The sequence below is a fragment of the Aspergillus caelatus genome, assembly GCF_009193585.1.
Source record: "Aspergillus caelatus strain CBS 763.97 unplaced genomic scaffold BDV27scaffold_11, whole genome shotgun sequence".
Lineage (NCBI taxonomy): Eukaryota > Fungi > Ascomycota > Eurotiomycetes > Eurotiales > Aspergillaceae > Aspergillus > Aspergillus caelatus.
This window is the reverse complement of record NW_022475274.1, coordinates 127,026-151,244: the sequence shown is the minus strand read 5'-3', so window position 1 is coordinate 151,244 and position 24,219 is coordinate 127,026. Positions and strand designations below refer to the sequence as shown.

The 24,219-nt window shown below is 48.2% G+C and overlaps 8 protein-coding genes and 1 non-coding gene across 9 annotated transcripts; 3 read left to right on the top strand and 6 right to left on the bottom strand.

Annotated features, from left to right (window-relative positions):
• Nucleotides 1-68: 68 nt before the first annotated feature.
• On the bottom strand, nucleotides 69-7,091 carry BDV27DRAFT_165356 (DNA polymerase epsilon catalytic subunit POL2; the record flags this gene model as incomplete). The annotated part of the gene is made up of 3 exons (XM_032073903.1): nucleotides 69-6,232; nucleotides 6,287-6,426; nucleotides 6,484-7,091. 3 exons carry the CDS (start codon nucleotides 7,089-7,091, stop codon nucleotides 285-287), a joined length of 6,696 nt encoding a protein of 2,231 aa, XP_031932586.1. The 3' UTR covers nucleotides 69-284.
• A 421-nt stretch (nucleotides 7,092-7,512) lies between these two features.
• On the top strand, nucleotides 7,513-8,298 carry BDV27DRAFT_5854 (uncharacterized protein). The gene is made up of 2 exons (XM_032077012.1): nucleotides 7,513-7,886; nucleotides 7,958-8,298. Exons 1-2 carry the CDS (start codon nucleotides 7,547-7,549, stop codon nucleotides 8,212-8,214), a joined length of 597 nt encoding a protein of 198 aa, XP_031932585.1. The 5' UTR covers nucleotides 7,513-7,546; the 3' UTR covers nucleotides 8,215-8,298.
• A 16-nt stretch (nucleotides 8,299-8,314) lies between these two features.
• Nucleotides 8,315-9,553, bottom strand: BDV27DRAFT_120741 (uncharacterized protein). The gene has a single exon (XM_032065191.1). It carries the CDS (start codon nucleotides 9,348-9,350, stop codon nucleotides 8,493-8,495), a length of 858 nt encoding a protein of 285 aa, XP_031932584.1. The 5' UTR covers nucleotides 9,351-9,553; the 3' UTR covers nucleotides 8,315-8,492.
• A 135-nt stretch (nucleotides 9,554-9,688) lies between these two features.
• On the bottom strand, nucleotides 9,689-11,792 carry sik1 (snoRNP complex protein NOP56). The gene is made up of 3 exons (XM_032077010.1): nucleotides 11,407-11,792; nucleotides 10,236-11,355; nucleotides 9,689-10,170 (listed from the first exon to the last, which is right to left on the bottom strand). Exons 1-3 carry the CDS (start codon nucleotides 11,568-11,570, stop codon nucleotides 9,886-9,888), a joined length of 1,569 nt encoding a protein of 522 aa, XP_031932583.1. The 5' UTR covers nucleotides 11,571-11,792; the 3' UTR covers nucleotides 9,689-9,885.
• Nucleotides 11,793-14,080, top strand: BDV27DRAFT_5837 (chaperonin-containing T-complex subunit CCT6). The gene is made up of 7 exons (XM_032077006.1): nucleotides 11,793-11,988; nucleotides 12,058-12,152; nucleotides 12,206-12,227; nucleotides 12,287-12,328; nucleotides 12,382-12,402; nucleotides 12,458-12,631; nucleotides 12,692-14,080. Exons 1-7 carry the CDS (start codon nucleotides 11,947-11,949, stop codon nucleotides 13,916-13,918), a joined length of 1,623 nt encoding a protein of 540 aa, XP_031932582.1. The 5' UTR covers nucleotides 11,793-11,946; the 3' UTR covers nucleotides 13,919-14,080.
• A 154-nt stretch (nucleotides 14,081-14,234) lies between these two features.
• Nucleotides 14,235-15,774, bottom strand: BDV27DRAFT_120737 (putative histone acetyltransferase (MysT1)). The gene has a single exon (XM_032065190.1). It carries the CDS (start codon nucleotides 15,398-15,400, stop codon nucleotides 14,336-14,338), a length of 1,065 nt encoding a protein of 354 aa, XP_031932581.1. The 5' UTR covers nucleotides 15,401-15,774; the 3' UTR covers nucleotides 14,235-14,335.
• Nucleotides 15,775-15,965: 191 nt separating this feature from the next.
• BDV27DRAFT_120736 (RNA recognition motif domain-containing protein) lies at nucleotides 15,966-19,894 on the top strand (the record flags this gene model as incomplete). Its single annotated transcript, XM_032065189.1, has 2 exons — nucleotides 15,966-16,664; nucleotides 16,719-19,894. Coding segments are annotated over exons 1-2 (3,163 nt in total), but the record flags the coding sequence as incomplete, so codon positions are not given.
• A 1,548-nt stretch (nucleotides 19,895-21,442) lies between these two features.
• On the bottom strand, nucleotides 21,443-21,745 carry BDV27DRAFT_152990 (uncharacterized protein; the record flags this gene model as incomplete). Its single annotated transcript, XM_032071689.1, has 1 exon — nucleotides 21,443-21,745. The coding sequence occupies one exon, from the start codon at nucleotides 21,743-21,745 to the stop codon at nucleotides 21,443-21,445; it is 303 nt and encodes a 100-aa protein (XP_031932579.1).
• A 2,259-nt stretch (nucleotides 21,746-24,004) lies between these two features.
• Nucleotides 24,005-24,098, bottom strand: BDV27DRAFT_t22. Its single transcript has one exon. It is a non-coding gene; the product is annotated as a tRNA-Leu (tRNA).
• Nucleotides 24,099-24,219: the final 121 nt, after the last annotated feature.

Genomic DNA, 24,219 nt, shown 5'->3' with positions numbered 1-24,219 from the left:
TTATTGATAAATTGACAAGTCAAATAAGTTTCCCAATTTTGGGTTTTGTAAAATTCCCTGGCATTACAGACGCACACATACATACGCTGATGGATATACTATACAATAAAACTCCTCCCCAGATCAAAATCCCTCTCAAAGCATCCCAAACGCCGTGTATAGTATTTAAAATAATGACGCAGTCCTTCTTACTCCCGTGTACTCATATGTACCGACCCGAAGCCATGAAAGCAAAGAAAAAGAAAAGAAAAGAAAAGAAAGGGAACCAAGACGCACGAATTCGATCATATCTGTTCTAGAACTCCTTCCACAACATTCTCCAAGAGCTTAAGCCCATGAAACTTCGCGACACTGTTGAGGACTCGCAGTTTCTTCTCCGCTTCTGCACGGTCCATGGTTTCCACCCATTTGCCGCTGCACGAGCAATGCTCCATGAACTCGCTGACCTTTAGCCCTCCACATTTAGAGCATTTCAAATCCTGTGTCTGCCAGCCAACGATCAGTCCATGGACCTGGCCGATAAGGATTTCTTCTTGAGCCAGTCGATCATATTCTGTTTGACAGAAAGGACAGCGCCAGGGCTTCGTCACGGCCTTGTTTGGGTCAGATCCGGGATCCGGGAGGACATCCTCGTCGCGGCACAAGTCCAGATCTCGAATCAAGCAGCAAGCGCTGCAGGTAAGCTCGGGAAGTTTCAGACTGGCAGCCGGGTTCTCAAATCGACCCTCTTTGCTGAACTCTCGCACCTCAAACATGGCCAGTAGTTCGCGACGCAGAAGTCGGTTCTCCAAACTCGTCGTCTTGGAGAGACTAAGGACCTGCATCAACATTTTGACCAATTCTAATACGGGGTTGCGCTTCTCTTCGTTGGGGTCCGACAAGACTCCGGGAAGGACGGGGAAAAGGTAGTCAGACGCAAGCTCGGGGTGTAGCATTTCCTCGCGCTGACGGCGAATGAGACCAGAGATTTGCTTCTTCAAGGGTTTCGAGAATTTCTCCGCGAGGACAGCAGATACTTCATTATCGTCCTCGTCGGTTGGGCGCCCGATTGGGATCTGTGTCATTCGGGGAGTGGACGAGTCGGCTGATTCGGGGTGTTTGACGCCGTGCATCAAGTCGATATATTCCACCACCCAATCATGGAAGATTGTCTGCATTGGGCCCGGGAGGAAACGACTGAGCTGCCAATGCATGACAGTTTTCAATTCCTGTTCATCTGATCCGACCACCTCCCGACAGCCTTTTCCACCGTAGTTATACTCATCATACCAGACCAGGTAGTCCCAGTATTCCTTGATCTCGAGATCAATGAAATGGAAAGACGGGTTGGCGCGGATCGACTTCAATACGTATTGACTGTATGCGTAGGCGTTTCCGACCTCGGCCTTGGTTGTCTGAAGTAAGAGGCGCGTAGAGCTAGCGAAGACAACATTAGACCCAACGCGTCTAAACTCAGCCATAAGTCGCTGAAACGACTTTCTGGACAACATGCGCACGTAGTTGTGTAGTGACCGATCGTAAAGACACGAAACTGGGCTCTCTACCCAGCGAATCAGGTGCTGCACCATGATATCTGCCATATTGTTTCCTTCACAGGCCTCAGTCCACCAGTGCTTCACCATCTCCCGTAGCACGATCGCACCGGCTGAAGCGAACGCCTTCTCCGAATAAAGGACGCCGGACCCGTTGGAATCAGCCGAAGGCTCGGATGATGCCAGAAGTGTATCGGCGCCTTCCATCTCGTTAATGATCGAGGACGTCAGGATAGTGTTAATGGCAAGATTGCGAACTTCAAGCTCGATACACACGGTGGCGTAAGCGCTTGGAACATTGACAGATGGCATGGACACCTTCTCTAGAGGACCCGTTATGTCATCCTTCTCGTACCCTGCATGATCAGGTCTTGGACCGGAAGACCACCAGAGGACGACATTGTTCTGCTGAAGGCGCCTGGCATATGATATATCAATAAGATACCGGGGGTCGTCACTTTCTAAGTTGCAGAGGGGAACGTCGCCATATCTTGCCAACATAGTCAAATGTTGGATCCAAGCCGAAAGATACAGGTAGTGAGTGACAAGTCGTCTTGCAATGAATGCCTGCCAGCCTAGAGGGGGGAGATCCATATCAGATATTTCTGGTTTCACTGACATAATTGGATACTCTCTCAGCATGGGGATGTCATGGCACAAGCGACTTCTTTGCTGCGATTGTATGACAAGAATCGTTGGCTGGGTTTCTTCGCTTCTGAATTTCTTGATCAAGTCGCCGACCTCTAGATATGCCTTTCTTCTGGTCGTGACTTGCGTTGTTCGGAAGTGAATCTTCTCCTGGTATTCAAATGCATTTTGAGGCTCATCTCCGGACATATTCTGCTTCCTTCGCATAAGAAGATCTGTGTATATTTTGTCGACGTTTGGAAGGCCCTGGACGTCCCTCGTGCGGTTCAAGATAATAACATGCGCCTCGCTTTTGGTTGTGGAGAAAAGGGCGAAAATCTGTCTATCACCAGAAGCGACATGGTACAGGTAGTGATAGACCAGCGGCGAGTCCATGAGATAAGGCCGGTCTGAGGATGTACGGCATAGAGTCGACAGGTCAAATCCACTGTCTAATCCTTCTCCCAGAACACCTCGCTGTTCCTCGTCGAAAGTACATATACTACCAAGCTTCAAGATAGCGCGTACATTCAAAGGGATGCTCTTCTCATAGACACCTTCGATGCTTGGGTGCTGTAGAAGTGTATCCATCTTGTCAGCCTCACGCAGATAGGTCTCCTCAGACAAGGTCATTTTGAACAAATGCACCGAAGGGTGCCCGTTCGGCAAAGTGTGATTGACTTTCTCGACCTCACAGTCTGGAACATCAACATCAGGGAGAGAGTCTCGTTTCAGATTGATGTACATCTGCCGGGGAACCTTGACTGTGAGAGTGTGAACCTTTTTATCAATCAAGACAAAAGCTCGAACGATGCCTGGCCTTGCCGTTTCAGACACCTGCAAAACTTGCCAGGTACTGATATAAAGAAGCTCGGCCTGGTTTCTGAAAAGGTGACTCAAAGAGTCATTAGCAATATTCGTCCTCTCGCCGAAAAGCTGGCGGCGGCGGATACGTGCTTGCTTCTGGATCTTCCACTTTTGCTTTTGATATTTCAAGAACCCGACATAGTCATCTGCCATTGGCGGCATCCTTGATGGCAAGCTAGCAAATGGGTCCAGAGAAGTTTTTGTAGGACCTTCCGGAAGCTTTCTTTTCTGCGATGTCTTACTGTTTGGGGAGGACTTCAACTTCTCAGTTGAGCTTGCAATAACCTCACCAATATCACCAGCGTGTTGCACACGATGGTCGAGTATGTTCGTCGAGATGTCCATCAGTGGATTTTTCTCGCTCTTCGCAAACACATCTGTCATCTTAATTTGCTTGAACTTGTCATCCTTCACATTGATCCGCCTCTGCAGCCAATCTGGGTGGGCGACTCGAGGCACTGGGTTGCGGACCTTCTGAAGAGCAGCAGGGATTGTAATAAGCTTTTGCACGACAGATCCCAATCGCTCCAGATAATAATCCCAGTCAATCACGGTACGAGGATCACAATCGCCAGGATCGTCTTTCAGCCACTTCCGCAAGAAAAACCGTTTCACATTTTCCTCAGCCGAGAAGATCGCTACTGGAATAGCTCGCTCCGTAACAGGTGTATTTCTTGGCCTTGCAGATATGATGTATTTGCAGTTGAGACCTTTGTCTTTGACCATTTGCTCTCCCAGGAACTCTGCTAGACGGCGTGCCGTAGTAATAGATGTAGACTTTTGGCTACCGTATTCTTCCAGAGTCTTCGTCATACTCCTGTTCTCGGAAATGAGTTCGATCAGTTCCTCATCGGCTAGTGTAGCTCCATGTTCATATAGCACATCCAGCCATCTGTCGGCTACTCGGGCTACAGCGGCATATGTTTCTTCAAGCGACGTTCCTTCCAAGAAGAACTTGAAGATTTGAGTCTGGAAAATCTTAATAAGCTTCAACTCTCCTCTCCGCTTGACTTCAAACCCCTTCAATTCAGCCAAAGACCCATCATGATTGAAAACAGCATAGCGCTTCTTCAAGTTCTTGTCCTCCTCCTTCGAGGTTGGCAGAATCATTGCCTTATACGGCCCGTCAACCTCGAAGAAAATGGAGTTGTCGCTATGCGTCTCGTATCTGAAGGTCTTTGGATCGACAAGGGTCTGGTACTGGTGATTTGTATAGCTTCCATGGACAAGGTGATTCAGCATAACACAAGGATAAGAAATCCCCAGCTTCTTTCCATTTTTCAGAGTGAAAGAAAAGTTCTCGGGGAAGGACCCAGGAAGCATACACCAGATACCGTCTGTGTCAAGCTCCAGTGGACGACCGATACGCTCGACTAGCTCTCTTGCCATTTGAATGATTCGAGCACCCGTCAGACACGTCACGCCGGCCATTTCCAGTGAATACCATCGAGACCCCTTTCTCATGACGTAACCGTAGAAACTGTTTAGGATGACTTTATGGGCAAGCTGTAGCGAGTCGAACAAAATAATCATCTTTTTTGCTTCTTCAATGTCTGCCGCCGAAGCACCTGACGATTTGAGAGAATCAGTCTTGTTTTTCCAGACTTTCTGTTTGCCTTTAAAATCGTATCGGCGATCTCGGAAGTTGCGGACGGTGTTTACGTAGAAGGGATTCTCTCGTTGGCAGATAATAGCCTCTCGGACCATTGTCTTGCTGTCGTGGATTTTGTGGTAAATCTTCTTACTATAGTCCTGAAGCCTCTTTTTGACTATGGCAGACTGTTCTTCAGCACTCATATCACTGAACATCCTCATCGGACTGTTTTTCGTCTTGCCCGGAAATCTTTCGTTTGCAACCGCTTGTCGAACCATGTTATATTCGTCACGTTTGGCAGGAAGGAATTCGCCTCTCCATGCCCACGGCATTCGCCTGTCACAGGTTTTGCCAGGTCGGTTGAAGTCGCAGGCAGCGCAGTTGGACTCCTGGATCATGGCGTCTGGCTGTAATCGATTTGTGGTGATGATATTCGGATACATGGAAGCAACATCCAAATGGTAGATGAAAGGGTTCTCGTCCCTGTTTGGATTTTCTTTCAGAGCGATCAGAAGCTTGGAGATCTGTTCCTTGACTTCCTCGTAGTTGACAACATCATCCAATGACTTTTTCTCTTCCACTTCAATGCTGAATTTCAGAGCCGCATCCAGATCCCGAAGAAGTTCATCGATGGCAGTAGGATCAATTTTGAATGTAACGGGGATATCACTTCGGAACACACCAGCCTCAATACTTTCCACGTGCCCACCAACATATGTCTCTGACTCCAGCAGATGGCCTTCATAGAAAGCTTCTGGGGGTTCCTTGTGCTTGTTAGGCAGAACTATTTCTCCTTGATATGCTTGAACCATCAGTAGCATCTCACAAAGTGTACCTGTTCCTTTTCGTAGCGTGTCGTCGGGATTAAGGGGAACAATGGTACAAAGCGAGAAGATGAAAGGATGGACGTATTTCATATACAAATAATATGTGGCGACTGCATCGGACACTGAATATTCAGCTAGTGTTTGAGGGCGCTCACTTGCGTACGGAGTCATGAGTTCTGGGTCGAGTTCATCAGGGTCATATCCGAGCTTTGCAACAGTAACAGCTTTCAACCCACGACTTCCCTGAGGGAGGTAACTATCACGATTGACCCAAGCAAAGCAATCCATATGCACACAGTGATCGCTCTGATAAATGTCCTCACTGTTTTTGCGAAAGCCAATCTCCGTATACATGTCGATTCCAAGGACACTAGCTCTCGCTTCGACGAACGGCCAATCGAAAAAGTCACCGTTATATGTAGCGATAACAGTTGGCTTAGCCTCTTTTATGTGTCCAAAAAACCGTTCTAGAACACTCCTTTCATCGGGCTCGTTGAAAATCATGAATGGACCATAGTATTCGGGCTTGGGCGTGTACTCGAAATCGTTGATATCTTCAGACACTATCTCTCGATTCGTAATCAAGAATCCTTGTCCATCAATCATGTACGAAATCATCATAATTTGATCGATGACAGAATCAGGGAATTTCAGTGGCAGTTTAGTCGTTTCAATATCAAAAGCAAGAACAACTGGGTCAGGACGTTGGACTCGTTCCTCTATACAAGTCAATGAGATCACACCGTGTTTTGCCTCTACAGTGTACCATTTCCCTATACGGATATCTTCAAGATGTTTTGTCAGTCAGGTAATCCACGTCATCGGAGGGAGTCGCCTACCTTTGTCAATCGCCACTCTAACATGGTAAGGAACGTCATATTCCCGAATATCAATTATAAAATCACTCGCTTCCATAGTTCCATTAGATCGTGACTCATTAATTATTTCGTCGTCAAAGAGATCAAAGCCAGCATTTGCGCTAGAGCCTAGTTAGCTCCTAACCAATCCAGATAGCATCCGCATAAGTTCAACAAACCTTGAAATCTCCACGTAGGTATCCATCACATTCACATTTTTCTTGTTCTTTTCCGCCAGTGGGAGAAGTGTCCTTCGAACTTCCAGCAGGTGGCTCACATTTGCAAAGTACATTTGAAGGAAAGTCCTCCGGTGCCCGAGCAGGTGGTTCGGTAGCTTAAGGTCCTCTTTCTCTACTCTCGTGACCTTTTTGATAAGCCCTTCGAACATTCTCCGACACCATTCCTCAACTTCAGCCTCGTGTCCCTTCTTCACTGCGATGAGGAAATATGGGTCGTATTCAACCGTTGCCTTGAAACTTCCGCCGTTGTCTTCAAGAAAGTAATAGTCCACACCGGCGCGTCCTCCGGGCACATTCGGATCTTCTACTGATGTACTATGCATGTTGGTAAGCCAGCCGACCCTTTTCTCGCCGGACTCAAAGCGCGGGAATCCCAAGGATTCGTCGATGCTGTTCGCCAGCCGAATCGCCTCGAATTTCTCATCTTGGGACGTGGCTTCTGTCGATCGAAGAGAAGAAAATTCGATGGTCTTTGTCCGTTTCGGTTTGAAAGATGCAGCGTTCGACCGAAACTTGTTTCCGTATTTGCTGGGTTTCCTTACAGGCATTGCGACGACACGCCCGCTGGCTAGGGCTGGATCACTGTGGGATGTGTGAAAGTTGGTTAAGCATGGAACGCAAATGTAAAGTATTAGATATTAGTAGAACACAGAATGGGCATGTTTGGTTCCTGCCAAATTGTACACTCAATAGAAAATTGATCAAAGTTTGAAGACCCAGTTTACTCAATCTTGTTAACTTAGATCATGCTAAGCTACTGAAGAGCCCAAATTTGGTTGCTAATCTGCGGGTGCCCCCGACGCGTTCGCGTTCCACTATACGCGTGCCATCGGTCAGACATCCACCGCCCACGGTAAAATTAACCTGTGTTGGCAGTATCTGAATGACCTTCGGATCATATTTTCTCCGGTCAGTCATTGTTCCTGCAAGAGTCTGTCAGTGATCTAGGTCATTGTACGTGTTGGCTGGGTTTAAGGCAACAATTCAATATAACTCATACGCTATGGCAGGGGACACCCCGGAATTGCCTACCCCAAATGTCGAGCAACATAACAGCTCCCAAGAATCCTCTCCCCAAACCAAGCCGAAGCATGAATTCCCCAAATCACAGGTCGGAAAGCTATGGGATGCTTTTGGGAACCCCGAAGAGTCGGCGAACGTGCTAGCAACAGGAGCTGGGCCCTCTGGAAGGGGATCGAAAGATGCTACGGTTACGGAAGCTATGAAGTCAATGTCCCTTAAAGATGTCACATCATTCTACAAAGCACCTTGCGCACGAGACTCCCTACTACTAGGTATTGGAGCAGGGTTCGGAATTGGTGGAATCAGAGGTGTATTAGGAGGTAAATAATTTCATTCACTCGGCTTTTTCTAGGATATGACATTTGGTAACCCTAAAACAATGATTGTTTAGGATTGCGCTCATTATGGACTGCTTCCAATTGGGCTGTTGGCGCTTTTGCCCTTACCTCTCTCGCGGCGCACGAGTTCTGCCAGCGGCGTCGAGTACAAGAGCTGGACGGTATGAAACAAGCTGTGGAATTGATGAAAGAGCTGAAGATCAAGAAACAGCGAGAAAAGGAAGAGAAGGCTGCGGAGATCGCGCGTATGGCAGAGGAAGAGAAGAAAAAGAAGAGCTGGACAAACCTTTCGAACTATAAGTTCTGGTAGTCCTTTCGCGCATTGCCCGGAGTCATGGAGTTTGCTGGGATCGCTTTGTAAATTTCGAGTGGGATGTACAGTACATATTTCTATCTCATTAAGGCTCCAGCCTGTCAAGGAAGAATAGTTTCGTGATTGCATATCAATATCCAAACCAACGCCAGCTCATTCATATTCCATACTCCATTGCATCCAAAGTTGCTTCAATCCAAAAATCTGAACTACCAAGGGCAAAAAGCAAAAGGAAAGAAAAGAAAATGTCAGAGAAATTGGCTGACGAACACACGTTAGACGTCAAATTTGACTTTCTTCTGGATGGCGCCCGATTGAATAGCCCGTAGCTTTTCGAAACCGACAGTATCTCGTTTCTCCCTTCTTTTTTCTCGCGCTTCCCTTGCCTCACGACTTTTCCATTCCGCAACCTGCTTCTGCCGCTTCTGTGATCTGTTCCAAGCCATTGCCGCTGTCGGTTTGAAGCCTATTCCATTGATACCGTACCCATCGTCATTTGGATCACTTGGATCATGCCCGGTGATCTCGGAGTCATGCCATGTAAGCGAGTCGTCAGCTGCACTGCTAGTGGGAGGCGGTGACTTCCTACGTGGTCGTTGTGTTTTAGGAGGGTTTCGTCTCTTGCGAGGGCTTTGTGTTGCCTGTTTCTTGGGGGAGGTAGTTGGCGTAGCATTGCTCTGATCATCGATAATTGCTTCAGAAGGCCCACTTGCGACAGTGTTGGTTTCTGACGCTGAGTTCGTCTCGGACATATCATAAAAACTGCTATAGGAAGTAGCCCAACATCCCGATTGTGCAGAATGCGCAAGTGATGACTGGCTTATATTACCATTCAGAAATTGCGGTGTCGGAAAGTGGTCCCCACGTATGGCCAGTTGCCCTAGCCGACCAGCAACGGCGGCTCGAGGACTATATCTCCCTAACTCTTCTTCCTCGCGAAGCTTAACTTCTGGTAGGCTAGGAGCTGAGACGCTGGATGGAGATGATATAGAATGGCTATAGCTATCGGATTCTTCTGAGGCGCTGCGCTTGGGCTTGGGCGAGTTCAAGATCATTGTCGGTAAACTCGTAGGCATCATCGCGGGGCTGAAACTCAAGGCGGATGTGGGGGCATCACTTTGATAAGCCTTCATTCATAAAGTAAAGACTCTCGAGTTCACAGGAGCAAGGATTTCAGCAGATCATCATTTTTCATGGGTTTTATCCCGAGCTAGTGTCACTTGCAGCCATCATAACTCATATAAATGGAGGATCGCGGAGAATGCAAGGGCTCGGGCCATCGCCATTGACTGAGAAGCAATGGGGTTGGCTCATTGTTCGAGAGGGGGAGTTGCGGCAGTTTGTTCTCAGTGGACGGCGGCAGTACAATTCCGCCTTTCTTTCCGGTCCCAAACACCATGGCAATTCAATAACTGTAGGGCTGAATGAGTGTAATGCAGTAGTCTAGCAGGTGCTATGATGCTCAGATCCATGTAGAACATAAAAATCCGATTGACATTTTCAGGAGCTACAGACAAATTTTAGCACGACGAGGCCTCAATCGAATAATTTACAAATACCCAGCCCAACAAGTCGTGAAGTAAAACAGAACATAGATAGGAAATGAACTCAAAATCAACCCTACAACGCCGCGACAATGACGCCCTCATGTCCCAGAAAATGGTGCATTTAAACCTTCTTCTTCTTCTTGGACGGCTCAGCATCGCTGTCGTGCTTCCGCTTCTTCTTCTCAGACTCGCCCTCACCAACATCGGACTTCCTCTTCTTCTTCTTCTCTTCCTTCTCGCCCTTCTCCTTCTTCTCCTTCTTTTCACTCTTCTCCTTCTTGTCCTTCTTCTTCTCCTTCTTGTCCTTCTTTTCCTTCTTGCTCTCAGCCTCAGCATCTTCCATTTCTTCATCGCTCTGATCCGCATCGATATCCATATCAGCTAAGACAGCATCCATGGCGTTTTTCTATATGCAGAGTTAGTATATCACCCAAAAGTTCATAATGATGGCATTAATGCAGGATAACATACCATAGCGATTTCATTCTTAGTAGGAGCGGCTCCGGTAGCATAGAACTCCAAACGCTCCTCGACCTGCTTCTTCAAGACTTCACCAAACTTGGTCGTGGGCTCCTCGGAGAAGTTATCGATTCTAGAGGCGATAGAGCACTTGTTCGCAAGGAATCGCGAGATCCGGCCCTTGTTCTTGGGGCCAGCCTTGCCAATGAAAGAGGAGTGGTACAGAAGACCATACTTGGGAGTGTTTCCCTTAGTCTTCAAGGCTCTGAAGAGAGCCTTCTCAGCACCGAGAATCTGCACAGTGGAAGCGGGGTATTTGGAAAGGTTGGTCAAGCTTCCGGCGTGCGAAATGAGACGAGCACCGACGATCTCTCCGATCAAGGCAGCAAGGTTGGGCGCGACGACGCTCATCTTGGAAGTCAGGTAGGAATGCAGAGACTTGCGGTACTGAGAAAGGCTGACGACTCTTTGCGCAAAAGAGGTGACGTTCTCCATATCGGTCTCGGAGATCTCTTGACCCATACTGTGCTTCGCAGCATCGATAATGCTCTGGGCAACACCCTCATCGTCCTCCACAAGCGCAGCAAGATCGTGCAATTTGTCGTCGGTCAAAGTGGTCTTGTCCTTCACGAACAGAGCGATTTGCGCGTAGCGCTGGTTGTCCGAAACGATCTTGATAAGTTCAGGGAAATGCCACGAGTACCACTCCCGAACTCTCATAGAGAATGTGTTGATGGCCTTGTCGAGCTGGTCAAGGATAGCGATAGCTTGGATGATATGGTTATCGTCACGCTGAACAGAGAACTTGACCTTAGCACGGGAGTAAGCGTGACCAAGACCAAGTTGAGCAGTGTCCATATCACCCTCGCGAAGTTGCTTCAGCAACTTAGTAGCGTGAAGCCTGATACCACGGAGCATGTCTTGGACAACCTCGCTAGTGTCGCCGGTTTCGCAGTCAACGAAAGAAAAGGCAGACTTGATACTTCCGGCCAAGGCCTTGTCCAGAACGCCCAGAACAACCTTCTTCTTCTTATTAGGCTTGGGAAGGTTCAATTCGAGGAAAGAAATAAGAGTATCGGAGGCAACACCCTCCGAGACGTCGTTGATTTCGCTCAAGGCCATCTTGTTGTTCCTGGAGCTGGTCAGTCTCTATTATAGAGTCCAATCAGGAAGTTGGACATACTCGAATGGGAGAAAACTAGCCAACTCAACCATTTTTCCAAACTTAGAAAGATCATTGACACCATCCTGGACCTCCTTCAAGCGATTGCCAACGCTGTCACCCTGGTGGGCGACCTTGAAAAGTCCGTAGCCCACAGGGCCCTCGAAAAGTAGGAAGTCGGCCATGGTGAAATCGAGTCAAAGGGCCAAAATAACAAGGAAAAAAATTCCTCTCAATGTAATCGATCGAGCCCCTTACCCAAATCCCGGGAGTCTGCGGTCGTATACTTGCCGTGGAGCGCCGTGGAGTTGGTAAAAAAAGGCTGGAGGGCAAATTTGGAGAGTCGAGCCGTCGGAGCTCTTTTTTTTCGCGGCGGCGCTAGTGCGAATACTGAATGTGGGCTTTTTGCCAAAACTACGAGCTCACCGCATTCGACGGCAAACACCACCAGCTTTTGTGCCAGTGCGGGCTATTCTTTGGGGCCGATAGCACCAGCAAGCCTGTTTTTCTACGAGTTAGTTCGCTGGGGATTGCTGATTGTCATTTACCCGTTCAGCAAAAATGTCTGCAACTCAGTTACTCAATCCCAAGGCCGAGTCAAGGGTATGTCACTGATAATTTCCCCCTCAGAAGTAGCCCCTCAGTGGTCACACGCAAACTAACATTGCACAGCGGAGGGCGGAAGCCTTGAAGGTCAATATTAGTGCTGGTGAAGGTCTCCAGGATGTTCTTAAATCTAACCTGGGCCCCTCCGGAACATTGAAGATGTACGTTTTCATACTTGGTCGATATAAAATAAAGAAACGCTGACAAAATTTAGGTTGGTGGACGGTGCCGGCGGAGTATGATGATATATTTCCCCTTATCGCAAAATCAGCTATCTAATGAGCATGCAAAATAGATTAAATTGACTAAGGATGGGAATGTGCTATTGCGAGAGATGGTAAGGCTTAGACCAATCTATGAACCTTCAGACACAGGCTAATGTTTACACAGCAAATCCAAAACCCCACCGCCGTAAGATGCCTTCCTCACGTTTCCAGAGACTTCTTCGAATACTGATTTGGCGAAGGTCATGATTGCCCGAGCTGCGACAGCACAGGATGATATCACTGGTGATGGAACAACTTCCGTGGTGTTGTTGGTGGGAGAACTTCTGAAGCAGGCAGACCGTTACATTTCCGAAGGATTACACCCTAGAGTAATCACAGATGGATATGAGATCGCGAAGAACGAGGCTCTTAAGGTTAGTACTGAGAGATTGCTGGCCATATGAGCGTCGAGACTGATACGGAGTTGTATACAGTTCCTTGATCAATTCAAGATTGAGCGTGCAATCGACCGTGAGCTGTTGCTGTCTGTCGCTCGGACTTCGCTCAGTACGAAACTCAACAGTGCACTTGCCGAGAAGCTTACCCCCGACATTGTCGATGCCGTTCTCGCTATCCACAGAGCTCCCGATAAGCCAGATCTGCACATGGTTGAGATCATGACCATGCAACACCGCACATCTTCCGACACTCAACTCATCCGTGGTCTTGCCCTGGACCACGGTGCAAGACACCCTGATATGCCTAAGAGAGTTGAAAATGCTTACATCCTCACCTTGAATGTCAGTCTGGAGTATGAGAAGTCAGAGATCAACTCCGGTTTCTACTACTCTTCTGCTGAACAAAGAGATAAATTGGTGGAGAGTGAGCGCAAGTTTGTGGACTCAAAACTGCAGAAGATCGTGGAGCTTAAGAAGCAGGTTTGCGGCCTGGATCCGAAGAAGAACTTCGTTGTCATCAACCAGAAGGGTATCGATCCCCTGAGTTTGGATGTCCTTAGCAAGAACGGTATCCTTGCCCTTCGGAGAGCTAAGCGGAGAAACATGGAACGTCTCCAGTTGATTTGCGGTGGTATCGCGCAGAACAGCGTAGAGGACTTAACACCCGACGTCCTCGGTTGGGCCGGTCTTGTTTACGAACACCAGCTTGGAGAAGAGAAGTATACTTTCGTCGAAGAAGTTAAGGACCCCAAGTCCGTCACCATCCTCATCAAGGGACCCAACCAGCATACCATCGCTCAGGTTAAGGATGCCGTCCGTGATGGTCTGCGGTCTGTGTACAACTCCATTGTCGATGGCTGCGTCATCCCCGGCGCTGGTGCGTTCCAAGTTGCCTGTGCCGCCCATCTGTCGTCTGAGAACTTCCGCAAGACTGTGAAGGGTAAGGCTAAGTGGGGTGTCGCCGCCTTTGCGGATGCCCTTTTGATCATTCCCAAGACTCTTGCTGCCAACTCAGGTCACGACATTCAAGACTCTTTGGCGGCCCTGCAAGATGAGCGGACAGAGGGCAACATCGTTGGTTTGGACTTGACTACTGGCGAGCCAATGGACCCCGTGCAGGAGGGTGTCTTCGATTCCTTCCGTGTCTTGCGCAACTGCGTCGCATCAAGCACTGGTATCGCTTCTAACCTGCTTCTATGCGACGAGCTTCTAAAGGCTAGGCAGATGGGTAAGCAGGGAGGACCAGGAGGTATGGACGAGTAATGCAGTCGCAACGTATAGATCAGATCATGTAAAGGAGCTCGGAGAGGATTTCTATTCGGTTTTCCGCTTTCAAAAATAGTCGATGCCAAAATGTATTCCATAAATACAGAACACCATGCTAATGAGCTTGGGCGATTTAATGTGCCCTGGATAATGAATAGAAACAATAAAAACAGCAACCGTAGAGTGAACAACAACCCGAACAATGCTTCAGTCAAGGTCAAGTATGCATTCATTATCCGTATACGAGTGGGATTGCTCACATAGTTCTCGCAAAGATCAAAATCAGATGGTATCTCTCTCATAATGCGTGCTCCATTCATCTAGCTCGGTTTAACAGAGTTCATCAAGTTCTATCATCATATACTGATACATACTGGTGGCCAGATCTGGCGTCGCCGAAATTAGTCTATACATTTACTCATCACCCTCACCACTTTCTGAACCGCTGATTTCCGGTGTGTCGCGTGGTGCCCATCTTCCAAGAAAGCCCTCATCTCTAACAGGATCTTGTAAAGTAACATGATGGGCTTTTGCCCATTCAAGCACATCCGATTTTCGTATCATCACTGTTTCGCTGTCGTCAGGTTCGCCAGCATCTTGGTTCGCCTTACGCTTTTTCGTCGGAGTTGTAGGTTCAACAACTCCCATGCCTTTGAGAGCTGTGATGACGTCTTCCGTTAACATCCCGGTGGCCAATCCTATATCTTGTACTGTCATAACTTCATGGGTGTGCTTTTTCCGAGAGCTCTTGGACGGCTTTGGCTTCTGCTGTGACGAATCCTCTACGTCTGCAGGATCAGAGCTACGTACGAGTAAATATCGAGCAATTCGTTCCTCCCAGAACCGACTGTAACTCTTTCGTCCCATCTCACTTAGTGGTTTTTCCGGCCCACCTATCAAGCTTCCATCCTTTTCCCAATCACTCAGTTTATAGCTCACACCCATCAACAACTTGCCTAGCTGCTTATGCTGATACGGAGGGAAGATCAGAATGCAAGCAAGGTTATTCGTATCCCACGAGAGCTTCTCTTTCGAGAAGAACCCCAGGATATAGTAATTCTCCGGATCGTCGGGGTCCGTGAACGTGAGGAGGTAGTAGAGAAAGGACGCGACATCGAAAAACACCGACTTATGATCGAGGAATAGTTTCGCGAACAGAGAGAGGTTCTGCGCAAATAGTTTATGGTCCTCACCGTCTACCTCCCATACCGCGTACCCGCCATGATCGTAGACCTTTGTCCCCGGAGGTGTCGTTCGATTTTCGCAAACCCGGGTATGTTTCGCGTAGGCGTCTATGTCGCACGAGTACCGGAAACACCAGCGACAGACGTATAGCCGATCCGTATCCTTGCTCACAAGGTCTTCTGGGTAAATGGACTGGTACCAGGTCTGAAAAAGGAGGTCACCTAGCACGACGTGTTTCACGTTACGGTTCGCGGACGGTTTCGTGTGCGACGGGGCAATGTTGGGAGGCGCCATGGAGTGTTTGCGAGGGAAAGGGGCGAGAGAATTGCGAAAGGAAGCGGGAGGGTTTTTAAAACTCCGTCCGGTGAGCTATAAGTGTAGATCTACTTTTGATGCGTATCTCGGAAGGGTAGGCCATTGGCGTTGTTGGTATGCGAGGTGTTTGTCGCGGTCAAAGAGGGCGGGTATCACAGGTGTTGCGATAGCTTTAGGAATGGGGAAAAACCACCGATTCCAATTAGAGAGAGGGTTCGAACCAAATGAGAACGTGTGTTATGACATACTCAATTGAGGAAGTATAATAATAATAACAACAAACACAATCATAAGAATACCAAGAACAATACCGTTCCTGCCAACATCAAGCGGTAGCCGTGCAGCAGCAGCAGCAGCACATGAAAGTTTTTGTAATAAAACATCAAATCAAAGGCTCGAAAAGGGTTTAAGCCTGCGGGAGTACGTAAGATGAGGGTCACTTGATAGCGTCCATATTCCAATCACTGCCCGTCATGCGGGGCCAAAGCTTTACCTCTAAATTTACTGGAATACTTCTCATTAACTTCTACTATTAAATCCTTTTGTCTACCGCAACAAGCAATTCTCTCCTCCATCTCCAACCAACCTTAACTAACTCGGTTGCCTGAATTCCTTTTGAACTTGATTTGTTACACAGCCTTTCGCCATCCGGATGACGATGGGCAACGCTTTCCTTTGGTAGGTAGGAATAGTAATACCTACCTACCGTCTCTTAACCTGCTTTTGCCATCGCTCTTTGCATAGGCAACAGCATAGCCTCTCGTCACGTTCGCCTCAGCAGCAAGCTCATATATTCCCCTCGGATTTTTGACACCAAGCTTTGTGTTACTCTCGACCTCTGGCTAGTCCATCTCTAATCTCGCATCTCCTATTATTTTTCTTTCTCATTCCTTAATCTTGAGTCCATCTTTTGAGTTAACACGATCTTGTCTCTCGTCCCCTTGTCTATCACGCTGTCATTTTTTGCCCGGATATATCCTTCCCGTTGCCCCGAGCAGCTATTTTAGTGAAAGCCAAAATGTTGAAACCGTTTCAGATAAGAGATCTTCATCGATCTTCATCCCAAGACAATCTCGCTGCATCTCATAATCTTGATCATGCCGTGGTAGAAGACCGCAGCACCCTTCAGAGTTGCCATCAGGGCATTGTCCGGTTGTCTGCTACCGACTATGATGAGATAACGGTGAACCATCCTAGAGCCCGGCTTACATACGTCGACGAGGATGACGACGAGCTCATCACGGTATGTCTGCTCTTACAAACTATATCTGTCTACCATACTAATAGTGGATCATAGGTGGGGTCATCTCTCGAGCTTTCCCAACGTCTAGAAGAACCCGTTGATACTTCTGCCAATTCACAACCGACGCTGGAATCTATCGCCCCTGAGCCGATGCATATATTTGACATCCGACGGTCTAATTCAGTGAAGAATCTATGGAAGAAGTTTGAATATAAGCCCCACTTAGAAGACGGTCAGGATAGGAATGAGATCGGCACGGGGCCTACAGCTGCGGATGCTTCTCAGTCTAATGCACAAGAGGAGCCTAGCACCAGTCGCGAAACTCCTGGCCCCGCTACGACCGATGATCCAGAACCGCTCTTGGCTGCATTTGAGGCTGAGATGGCCAGAATTCTGAATGCCACTAACACCGTCCGTGATGGTAACTCTCAACCAGAACCTCCAGCTGAGCCGCCAGCAAGAGCCGAATCCAACGACCGACGTCAGCATCCGAGCGATGCTTTTGCACATGCTCTGCATAATCTGGTGGAGGGTGCCGAAATGATTAGTGCTGGCGTGAGATCTAGGCTACCTGAATTCGAGCGGCAGTTACAGAATGTTCAGCGCACTCTTCCAGAACATGTTGGGTCTTCGGTGCAAGTAGCCCTTGCAGCTCTGGACAGTCAGGCGAGGAGCTTAATCCAAGCACTCAATAACGCATCAACTGTGGGAGGACAAAGGGCGGGAAATCTTTTCCAAACTGAACTACCTACCCCAGCCGCAACTATAGAGGGTCTTCGTAATATGGCATCTGAACTTGGCCACATGGGAAACACATTATTTGAGGCTTTCGAATCCGAGTTTAGGTGCAATGCCTCAAGAAGCCAAGACCAGGGAGCCCCTGGAAATCCACAACAAACTGAGCTTGCTGCTGGTGCCCGGTCTAATATCCCGGCAGCATCACTCGAAGCTCAGCAATCCAATCCAGCCGCAAACTGCGAGAACGAGAAAGAACCTTTGGGCATCAACACACAAGCTGCTCCATCGACGCAGGTTGGATCACCGGAAAGCTCAGTACTGCCCACGAATCGCAACGCCGATTCTTCGATGGCGACACACCAACAGCCGGAGTCATCGTCGCCGACAATCCCACCAAGCCCAGATGTTCATGCGCAGTTTCCAAGCTTATGGAACAGATCACATCCCCTACCTCACAGACCTCATCCCTCGCCCCGCAATGTCCAACCTCCATTTGCCACACCAAACACGTTTTATCCTCCCCCGACATTCCCAGTGCCGCCTCCTTTACCTTCCGTGTTCTGGCCACATGGACCTCTTCCACCTCATGGACATCCTCACGGACCTCCTCCTCCGCCTCCTCCGCCTCCTCATCATCACCATCATCATCATCATCCTCCTCCGCCTCCGCCTCCTCCACCACATGGCTTCCATCCTCATTCTCCTCATCCCGGCGCTCCTCACCCACATGCCCACCCTCATGCGCCACACCACGGGCCTTTTTATCCCCCAGCAAATGCTTTACCTGTACCTGTACCTCCGCGACCACGACGCCACCGGCATAGAGAATGGCCTGCGTCCCACCATAGGCAGAATGGCAATGGAGCAGCCGCACCTGAGGCAATCCACCTATCTCAACCTGACTCACCCTCTTCTTCCACAGCTCGCTCTGCCGAAACATCACTTTTCATTGGGAATGTGGGATTCGGTGTTCACGAAGCAATGATCCGCGATGTTTTCGCTTCCAAGGGATTTTTAGTCGATGTACATCTGCCGCTAGATGCAGAGACGGGAAGACACGCAGGCTTTGGCTACCTGCGCTTTCCTTCCATCCACGCAGCAAAAGCGGCGTTGGACGCTTTGCAAGGTGCTCATATAGATGGACACTCAATCAATCTTGAGATCAGTGATCACTCACCGATCACCACGCTGGACACATCACAGGGCCGCGAAGAAAACTCTAATCAGCCGCCAGCGCCATCTGAGCTTCAGTCTTCCTCTATTGCCCCAACTAGAGCGAGGCAGGCGTCTGAACCGCAAACTAGTGGAGAACATGGTTCATCCGACGAGCAGAGATCGGCGCCCTTGACCGTAGCGGACCTCTGCTCGAGTGATACCCGCCACTTGTCTAGGGCGTCTTCTAGCGATACCAGTTTGGTTGGCTCCTCACTTTTAGACTCGGAACGACTCAATACTCTATATCCCTCTCTTTTGCCTGAAGGTTCTCCTCAACAACCTATGGTAAGCGGCAACACATCTACACAACTTCCAGATCTCAGCCGCGAGCCGGAGGAACGCCGTTTCCCACCAGTGTCACAATTAGATGCGCACTTTCTGGCCGAACGACGCGGCGGGGCAGAATCGTCTAGTGAAACCTCCACTCCAAGAACTAGATCAACTTTCCGGAGCGGTGCCGAAATCAACAGCCATGACAGTTTGTATGGGCCGACACCACAAAACCTTCCCGGTGCATTTCCCCAAGACGCTCAAGATAGTTTCCAACCACGCCCTTCATCGCTAGAAACCGATGCTACACAGCAGCAAGGCGACAACGATCGTATGCCTACCTCATGTTATCGCCGTCGCCCCAGGACTGTGAGATCTTTTCATCCGTCGCGAAGACATTCGGGTCCGTGGGATACCCTACGGGCTGAAGAGACTCATGATAATACCAGGCCACTGAGGCGACGGGCTACTGAACGTCATTCCCTCCGGGATGGCCGGGAGATGAGCTCGACGAATACCTTCAATCGGCGATCTTACCGCAGTGATGCCATACCCCGCCCAAACGCGTCTACGGCTGAGAGTGGCACTGGAAGGCAACGCAGCATTGATGACTGTGTGTCTGCACTGGCTAGCTTAGGTTATGGAGGCGCGGAGGAAGGCGGGCTCCAGAGGATTGCTGTGTATGCAGCAGCAGTGGATGGCAGGGTATCGGACGCTATCGAGATGATTGAGGAAGAACGGAAAGCTTACGAGCAACAAGGATCAGTGAGGTGATAACTGCATTCCTTTGCCGGATTACTTTTGAAATATCTCACTATCTAGGATTGAGTCTGCCACTTGTTTATTCTCCGTATTCCTGTTTCCTATGTATTACTTCGTTGGGGGTTTGGTGTTCAGGAATGATCGCGTGTGTTCTCTACCACTGTAGTTCCACTCAGGTGTAAGCGGGGCTTTTTTATTTTTTCCCCTTAACAATTTGATATAAAAATCTTATGCTTCTTTTGAAATTATTCCCCAGAATGATCCTTGTAGATTCAGCAATTGTATGCTTACAATTAGGGTAGCAATACAAACAAATAAAAGTATACAAACGGCACATCTCTTTCCTCGCGCTCACATTCCAGTACTCAAGTGAATTCTCTGGTGCCTGGTTGTACTACACGCGATGTACTCCGTACTTAGACCCAAATACCTTGGAAATAAATGTATTAATGTGTTAAAACTGGGAATAAGCCTTTTCAAAAGACTTTCGGCCTCGGTCCACTGACCCTGTCTCCAGTACATATGAACTAGAGAGCTCATGCTGCTCAAAGTTTCGGGGCTCCTTGGGCCCAATGTCTTGTCGTAGCCCTTCAATATCCGCACTCGCAGTTGTTCTTCATCACCCAGTCGGCCCTGGTGGCGGTATACCGTTGCCAGACCCACCATATAATGGAGAAGCTCTGGATTATCTTCACCAAACATATATTCATGGCTCTGGGTGATTTGCAGAAAGGTTTCCTCTGCCTTCTCATACTTCTCCTGGTTTAAATAGGTTGATGCTAGCTTCCCTAACAGGGCTAGAGTGCGCGCACTCTAGTAATAAAGGCCTTCATGCTCTTTACGAACCACTTGCAGTTGCTCCTCAAAGCTCCGCGGCCTCAGCTTCACGGGCCTGTCTTAGGCGAATGACTAACAAACTGATCGTACTCAACACCTTTTCTGCACCTTCTGGTTGTGACTTCAATATTTGCAAAAGAAGATGTTCCGCTTCTGACGAATCTTCATCGATATAAACCATGGAGAGACTGAACATGGTGTGAAGAGTTTCGTGGTGCTCTGATCCAAGTGTCTTTCTCCGACCTTCCAGGACTTCCATGAAAAGCCCTATTGCCTCATTTATTCGGTCTAAACAAGTGTATATGGCCGCGAGTTGACTCAGACTGGAAAGGATCTGAGGATGTTCAGAGCCAAGAACACGTCTCCCTATTTCCACCCCTTGTTGAAGGAATCGTTCCGCTTTATGGTATTGGCGTCGAAACTGGTAGATCAGAGATAGCTTGATCTTAATGCCCAAAGTGAACTCAATCTCAGCGTCGTCTGCCACCTTTGAACCTAGAAACCCAACTCACAATACCTCGGCGTCACCTGTCCGGCCATCAGAAACTAGACAATCAATGGCTCTCCTGAATAAGTGTCTATATCGATAGTTGTGATCTTGGAACTCCCTTGTAGCTAGAACACACATGAGATGAGGTAGATACTTGCGCCACAGTTCTCGATGCTCATAGTAGTCAATTGGGAATACTTCTGCCAGGCGATCTGCCGCCGTGCATATGGTTTGTGTGAGCATTCCTGCAGTCCGAATCCAATTACGAGTTGCAAGATGGACCAGGCGATGAAGTGAAAGTGAGCGATTCCCTGCTTGGGTGGTTATAAATGAATAGGCGTTGAGAACACCTAGAGCATCAATCCATTTCTTTTTAGAGACTGCTACCGGTAATAGGGACTGAAGGAATGTTCTGCGGGCTTATACATGCCATGAATGATGAACAGTCCGCTGCTAGTCGATCAAGTCATTGAATCTGATGAAACGAGATGAGCCAGATAGTTGCAACTGGATGCTGCACGTTACCATCAGCATCGTCTTCGAAGTTCTCGCCCAAAAGCTCAACGACTTCAGGTTCCTGTTCTTTGAGTAGTGTTATATAATCATTGAGATCAATATCGTTCTCATTGATATACGCAGCTGCTTGAACGATGACTAGTGGGAGAAAGGTAAGATTGTCAACGAGAGAGATAGCATTCTCCCTATCTTGTAGGAGGCTCCTTTGAAACAAACATTTATCCAGGAGATCGATGGCAATGCTTTCATCCATCTAAGGCATAGTCATAACCGAAGATGAGGCCAACTTGACAGCGAGCTTGCGATCACGTGTAGTGAAAAGTATATGTCCTTGCTGATCATTGGGAACGGGGAAGGAAGTTCTTCAACGGCGGAGCGGTGCTACTGCCGTTGATCCACAGGTCCATATCATCTGCACCATCAAAAATGAACAGCCATTTCCCCGCGGTATTGCCATTGCTGAAATAGCGGTTAATCAATCCGCTTACCTCCGCGGGTGAGATATTGTCAACTCCAAGCATCTGAGCAATGTTCAAAAATGCTTTGTTCAGTGCTCTCAGAGGTAGCAGCAAATATCCAAAACACCGAGCAATTCGGATCCTGATCCCGTACACGATAGGCCAGCTCTAGGGCAACCTGAGTCTTTCCAACGCCGCCTAAACCAGCTAAAGCGATCTTGTCAGGCCCGCTTCCGGAGTCAACCGCCTGTTGAAGCGTCTCGATATCTTGTTACCGTCCCACAAACCGCAAGTTCCTCCCAAATGGAGCCATCCAATGAGAGACAGGCTGCTTGTCATGATTACTTTTGCAATGGACAGGAACTACAGATAAAAGCATTCTTGTGTAAGCTGCAGCGGCGAGCGCTGCATGTCCTTGCCATTCCTTGTACTTGTGGGAATCACAATAATCACAAATTCCGCAGATCACCAAGCAAGGAAACTTTGTGCAAGGAAATGCTAGGGTTTACTTCCTAGGTTGCTGTCTGGTCATTGCGATTACCCCGACGCTATTCGTGAGAATGGTGGTGTAGAAGGGGTTACGGAGGATCTTCTGCAACTGATAAACCCCCAGCTTCGTGATCTTGAAGGTAAAGAAGTTTCGAAAAGCACAATCGGCACTATCAGTGCCACACAGATTAATAACGAGGAGCCTTGGAATATGCCTTGGGGGTATGCAGCCCTGGTTAGCGAGAATCAGTATATTTGTATGGTGGCGACTATACATAGGCCAATGCTTCTTGGCCTGGGGGCGTATAGTCTGTCAGCATGGGCAATCGATTTACCAGGGTTCCACATCCAGTTTGTTTTTATTTCATTATTTGGCTCGGAAATGGCCAGCGAAAGGTGAATTTTTTTTTCAAAACTTGGGGATTTCCTCGCCGCCCACAGAGTAACATAGCTTTTACGAAAGAACTTCGTGCCCGTGTACGAGCGAGCATTAGTCCTGGTACATAACTCTAGGCTAATTACCTACCTCAGAAACCTCGGACGTATGTGGAAAACCGTGGATGACACCTATTATAGAACTAATCAACTGTCAGGTTAAGGGATTACTTAATAAAAGCCCATTGAGTGTTAAGAATAGTGAATGATACTTCCAAATATTCCCTTATTCCTTGTATCCATTGTTCCTTAAAGCCCTTTGTCAAGGACTGAGAGAATTTATCCATATATACCCCTCGCGTCCTCTTACAATAGACTCGAGATTTTGAAGCAAAACATCTTTCTATCAGCCTCAGTCCTTCGGAATTTCTACAATATATATATAAATACCAATTAGCCTCCTCGCCTCTGTCGTTTCCCTCTACTTCCCTTCCTGAGACTATCATCGAGATCGAGACACAGCTTTTACATATTACTACGATGTCGACGGAGCACATATATGAGATCCTACAGCTTCCACTCGATACCAGGAGTTAAAAAGCATTGAATAGGACGCCGTGCGACTTACTGCAATCCATCTCTGACCACACCTATAATACAGCATGGTGTAGTGCCCGCGCGCATCCTACAATATACGTGAAGAAGCTGTGATGAGAGTTCAGTTCAACAAGAGGCTGAGCCGGACCATATTCTCGGACGGTCCAACACCGATGCCTGCCGTGTCTGCGCAAAATACAGCCCTCCAGGCACATCGACATCTTCAGACAAACAGATACAGCATTGGGCGGTCTTTAATCCGAAACAAAAGGCAGCCACTAAAAGCCAAGGGTCGGTTAAAAGCGAACGGCCTGTTTTCGAGAAATGTTTCTGCCAAGGCCCTCCGACTCGCTCCCAATGACAACAAAGAGGGTTTTCCAGACGCTCAAAACCACTCTCCAACAGCCACAGGAGACCTGTTCCATCAGTCTAGATCTGGCCCACTTACCATTTCGTGGTAGTCGTTCTGCCAAAGTTGCCGCCATCCAATTGTCCACTTATGCTGCCGCCGGAAAGACTCCGATGGAGAGAGAGGTAAGAATGATAATGATCTATAAAAAATAACGGTAGTGTTACTGTCAAAAATAAGGTATTGGTAAGGATGAGGTTCGAACTCATGCATCTTTCGATAGCAGGGATTTCAAGAATTACTTAAATCTGCCGCCTTAACCACTCGGCCACCTTACCACCGGTTATTTGCTTGTGCACTGAATTATCCTAATTCCAATGTCTAATATGGAAGCTTTCACGTTGGCTGGCAAGGTTCAACACACCAAAAACATTTCGGTTAAGGTTGTCCACGCTCTCA

Excerpts from the sequence above, each read along its gene's own strand:
- BDV27DRAFT_5854 (XM_032077012.1), top strand. The coding sequence starts at position 7,547 with ATGGCAGGGGACACCCCGGAATTGCCTACCCCAAATGTCGAGCAACAT. Across the intron at positions 7,887-7,957 it reads AATCAGAGGTGTATTAGGAG|GATTGCGCTCATTATGGACT; the intron begins GTAAATAATTTC and ends ATGATTGTTTAG.
- BDV27DRAFT_120741 (XM_032065191.1), bottom strand. The coding sequence starts at position 9,350 with ATGAAGGCTTATCAAAGTGATGCCCCCACATCCGCCTTGAGTTTCAGC.
- sik1 (XM_032077010.1), bottom strand. The coding sequence starts at position 11,570 with ATGGCCGACTTCCTACTTTTCGAGGGCCCTGTGGGCTACGGACTTTTC. Across the intron at positions 11,356-11,406 it reads GCTAGTTTTCTCCCATTCGA|GAACAACAAGATGGCCTTGA; the intron begins GTATGTCCAACT and ends GACCAGCTCCAG. Across the intron at positions 10,171-10,235 it reads CTAAGAATGAAATCGCTATG|AAAAACGCCATGGATGCTGT; the intron begins GTATGTTATCCT and ends CTCTGCATATAG.
- BDV27DRAFT_5837 (XM_032077006.1), top strand. The coding sequence starts at position 11,947 with ATGTCTGCAACTCAGTTACTCAATCCCAAGGCCGAGTCAAGG. Across the intron at positions 12,228-12,286 it reads TGGTGGACGGTGCCGGCGGA|ATTAAATTGACTAAGGATGG; the intron begins GTATGATGATAT and ends CATGCAAAATAG. Across the intron at positions 12,329-12,381 it reads ATGTGCTATTGCGAGAGATG|CAAATCCAAAACCCCACCGC; the intron begins GTAAGGCTTAGA and ends ATGTTTACACAG.
- BDV27DRAFT_120737 (XM_032065190.1), bottom strand. The coding sequence starts at position 15,400 with ATGGCGCCTCCCAACATTGCCCCGTCGCACACGAAACCGTCCGCGAAC.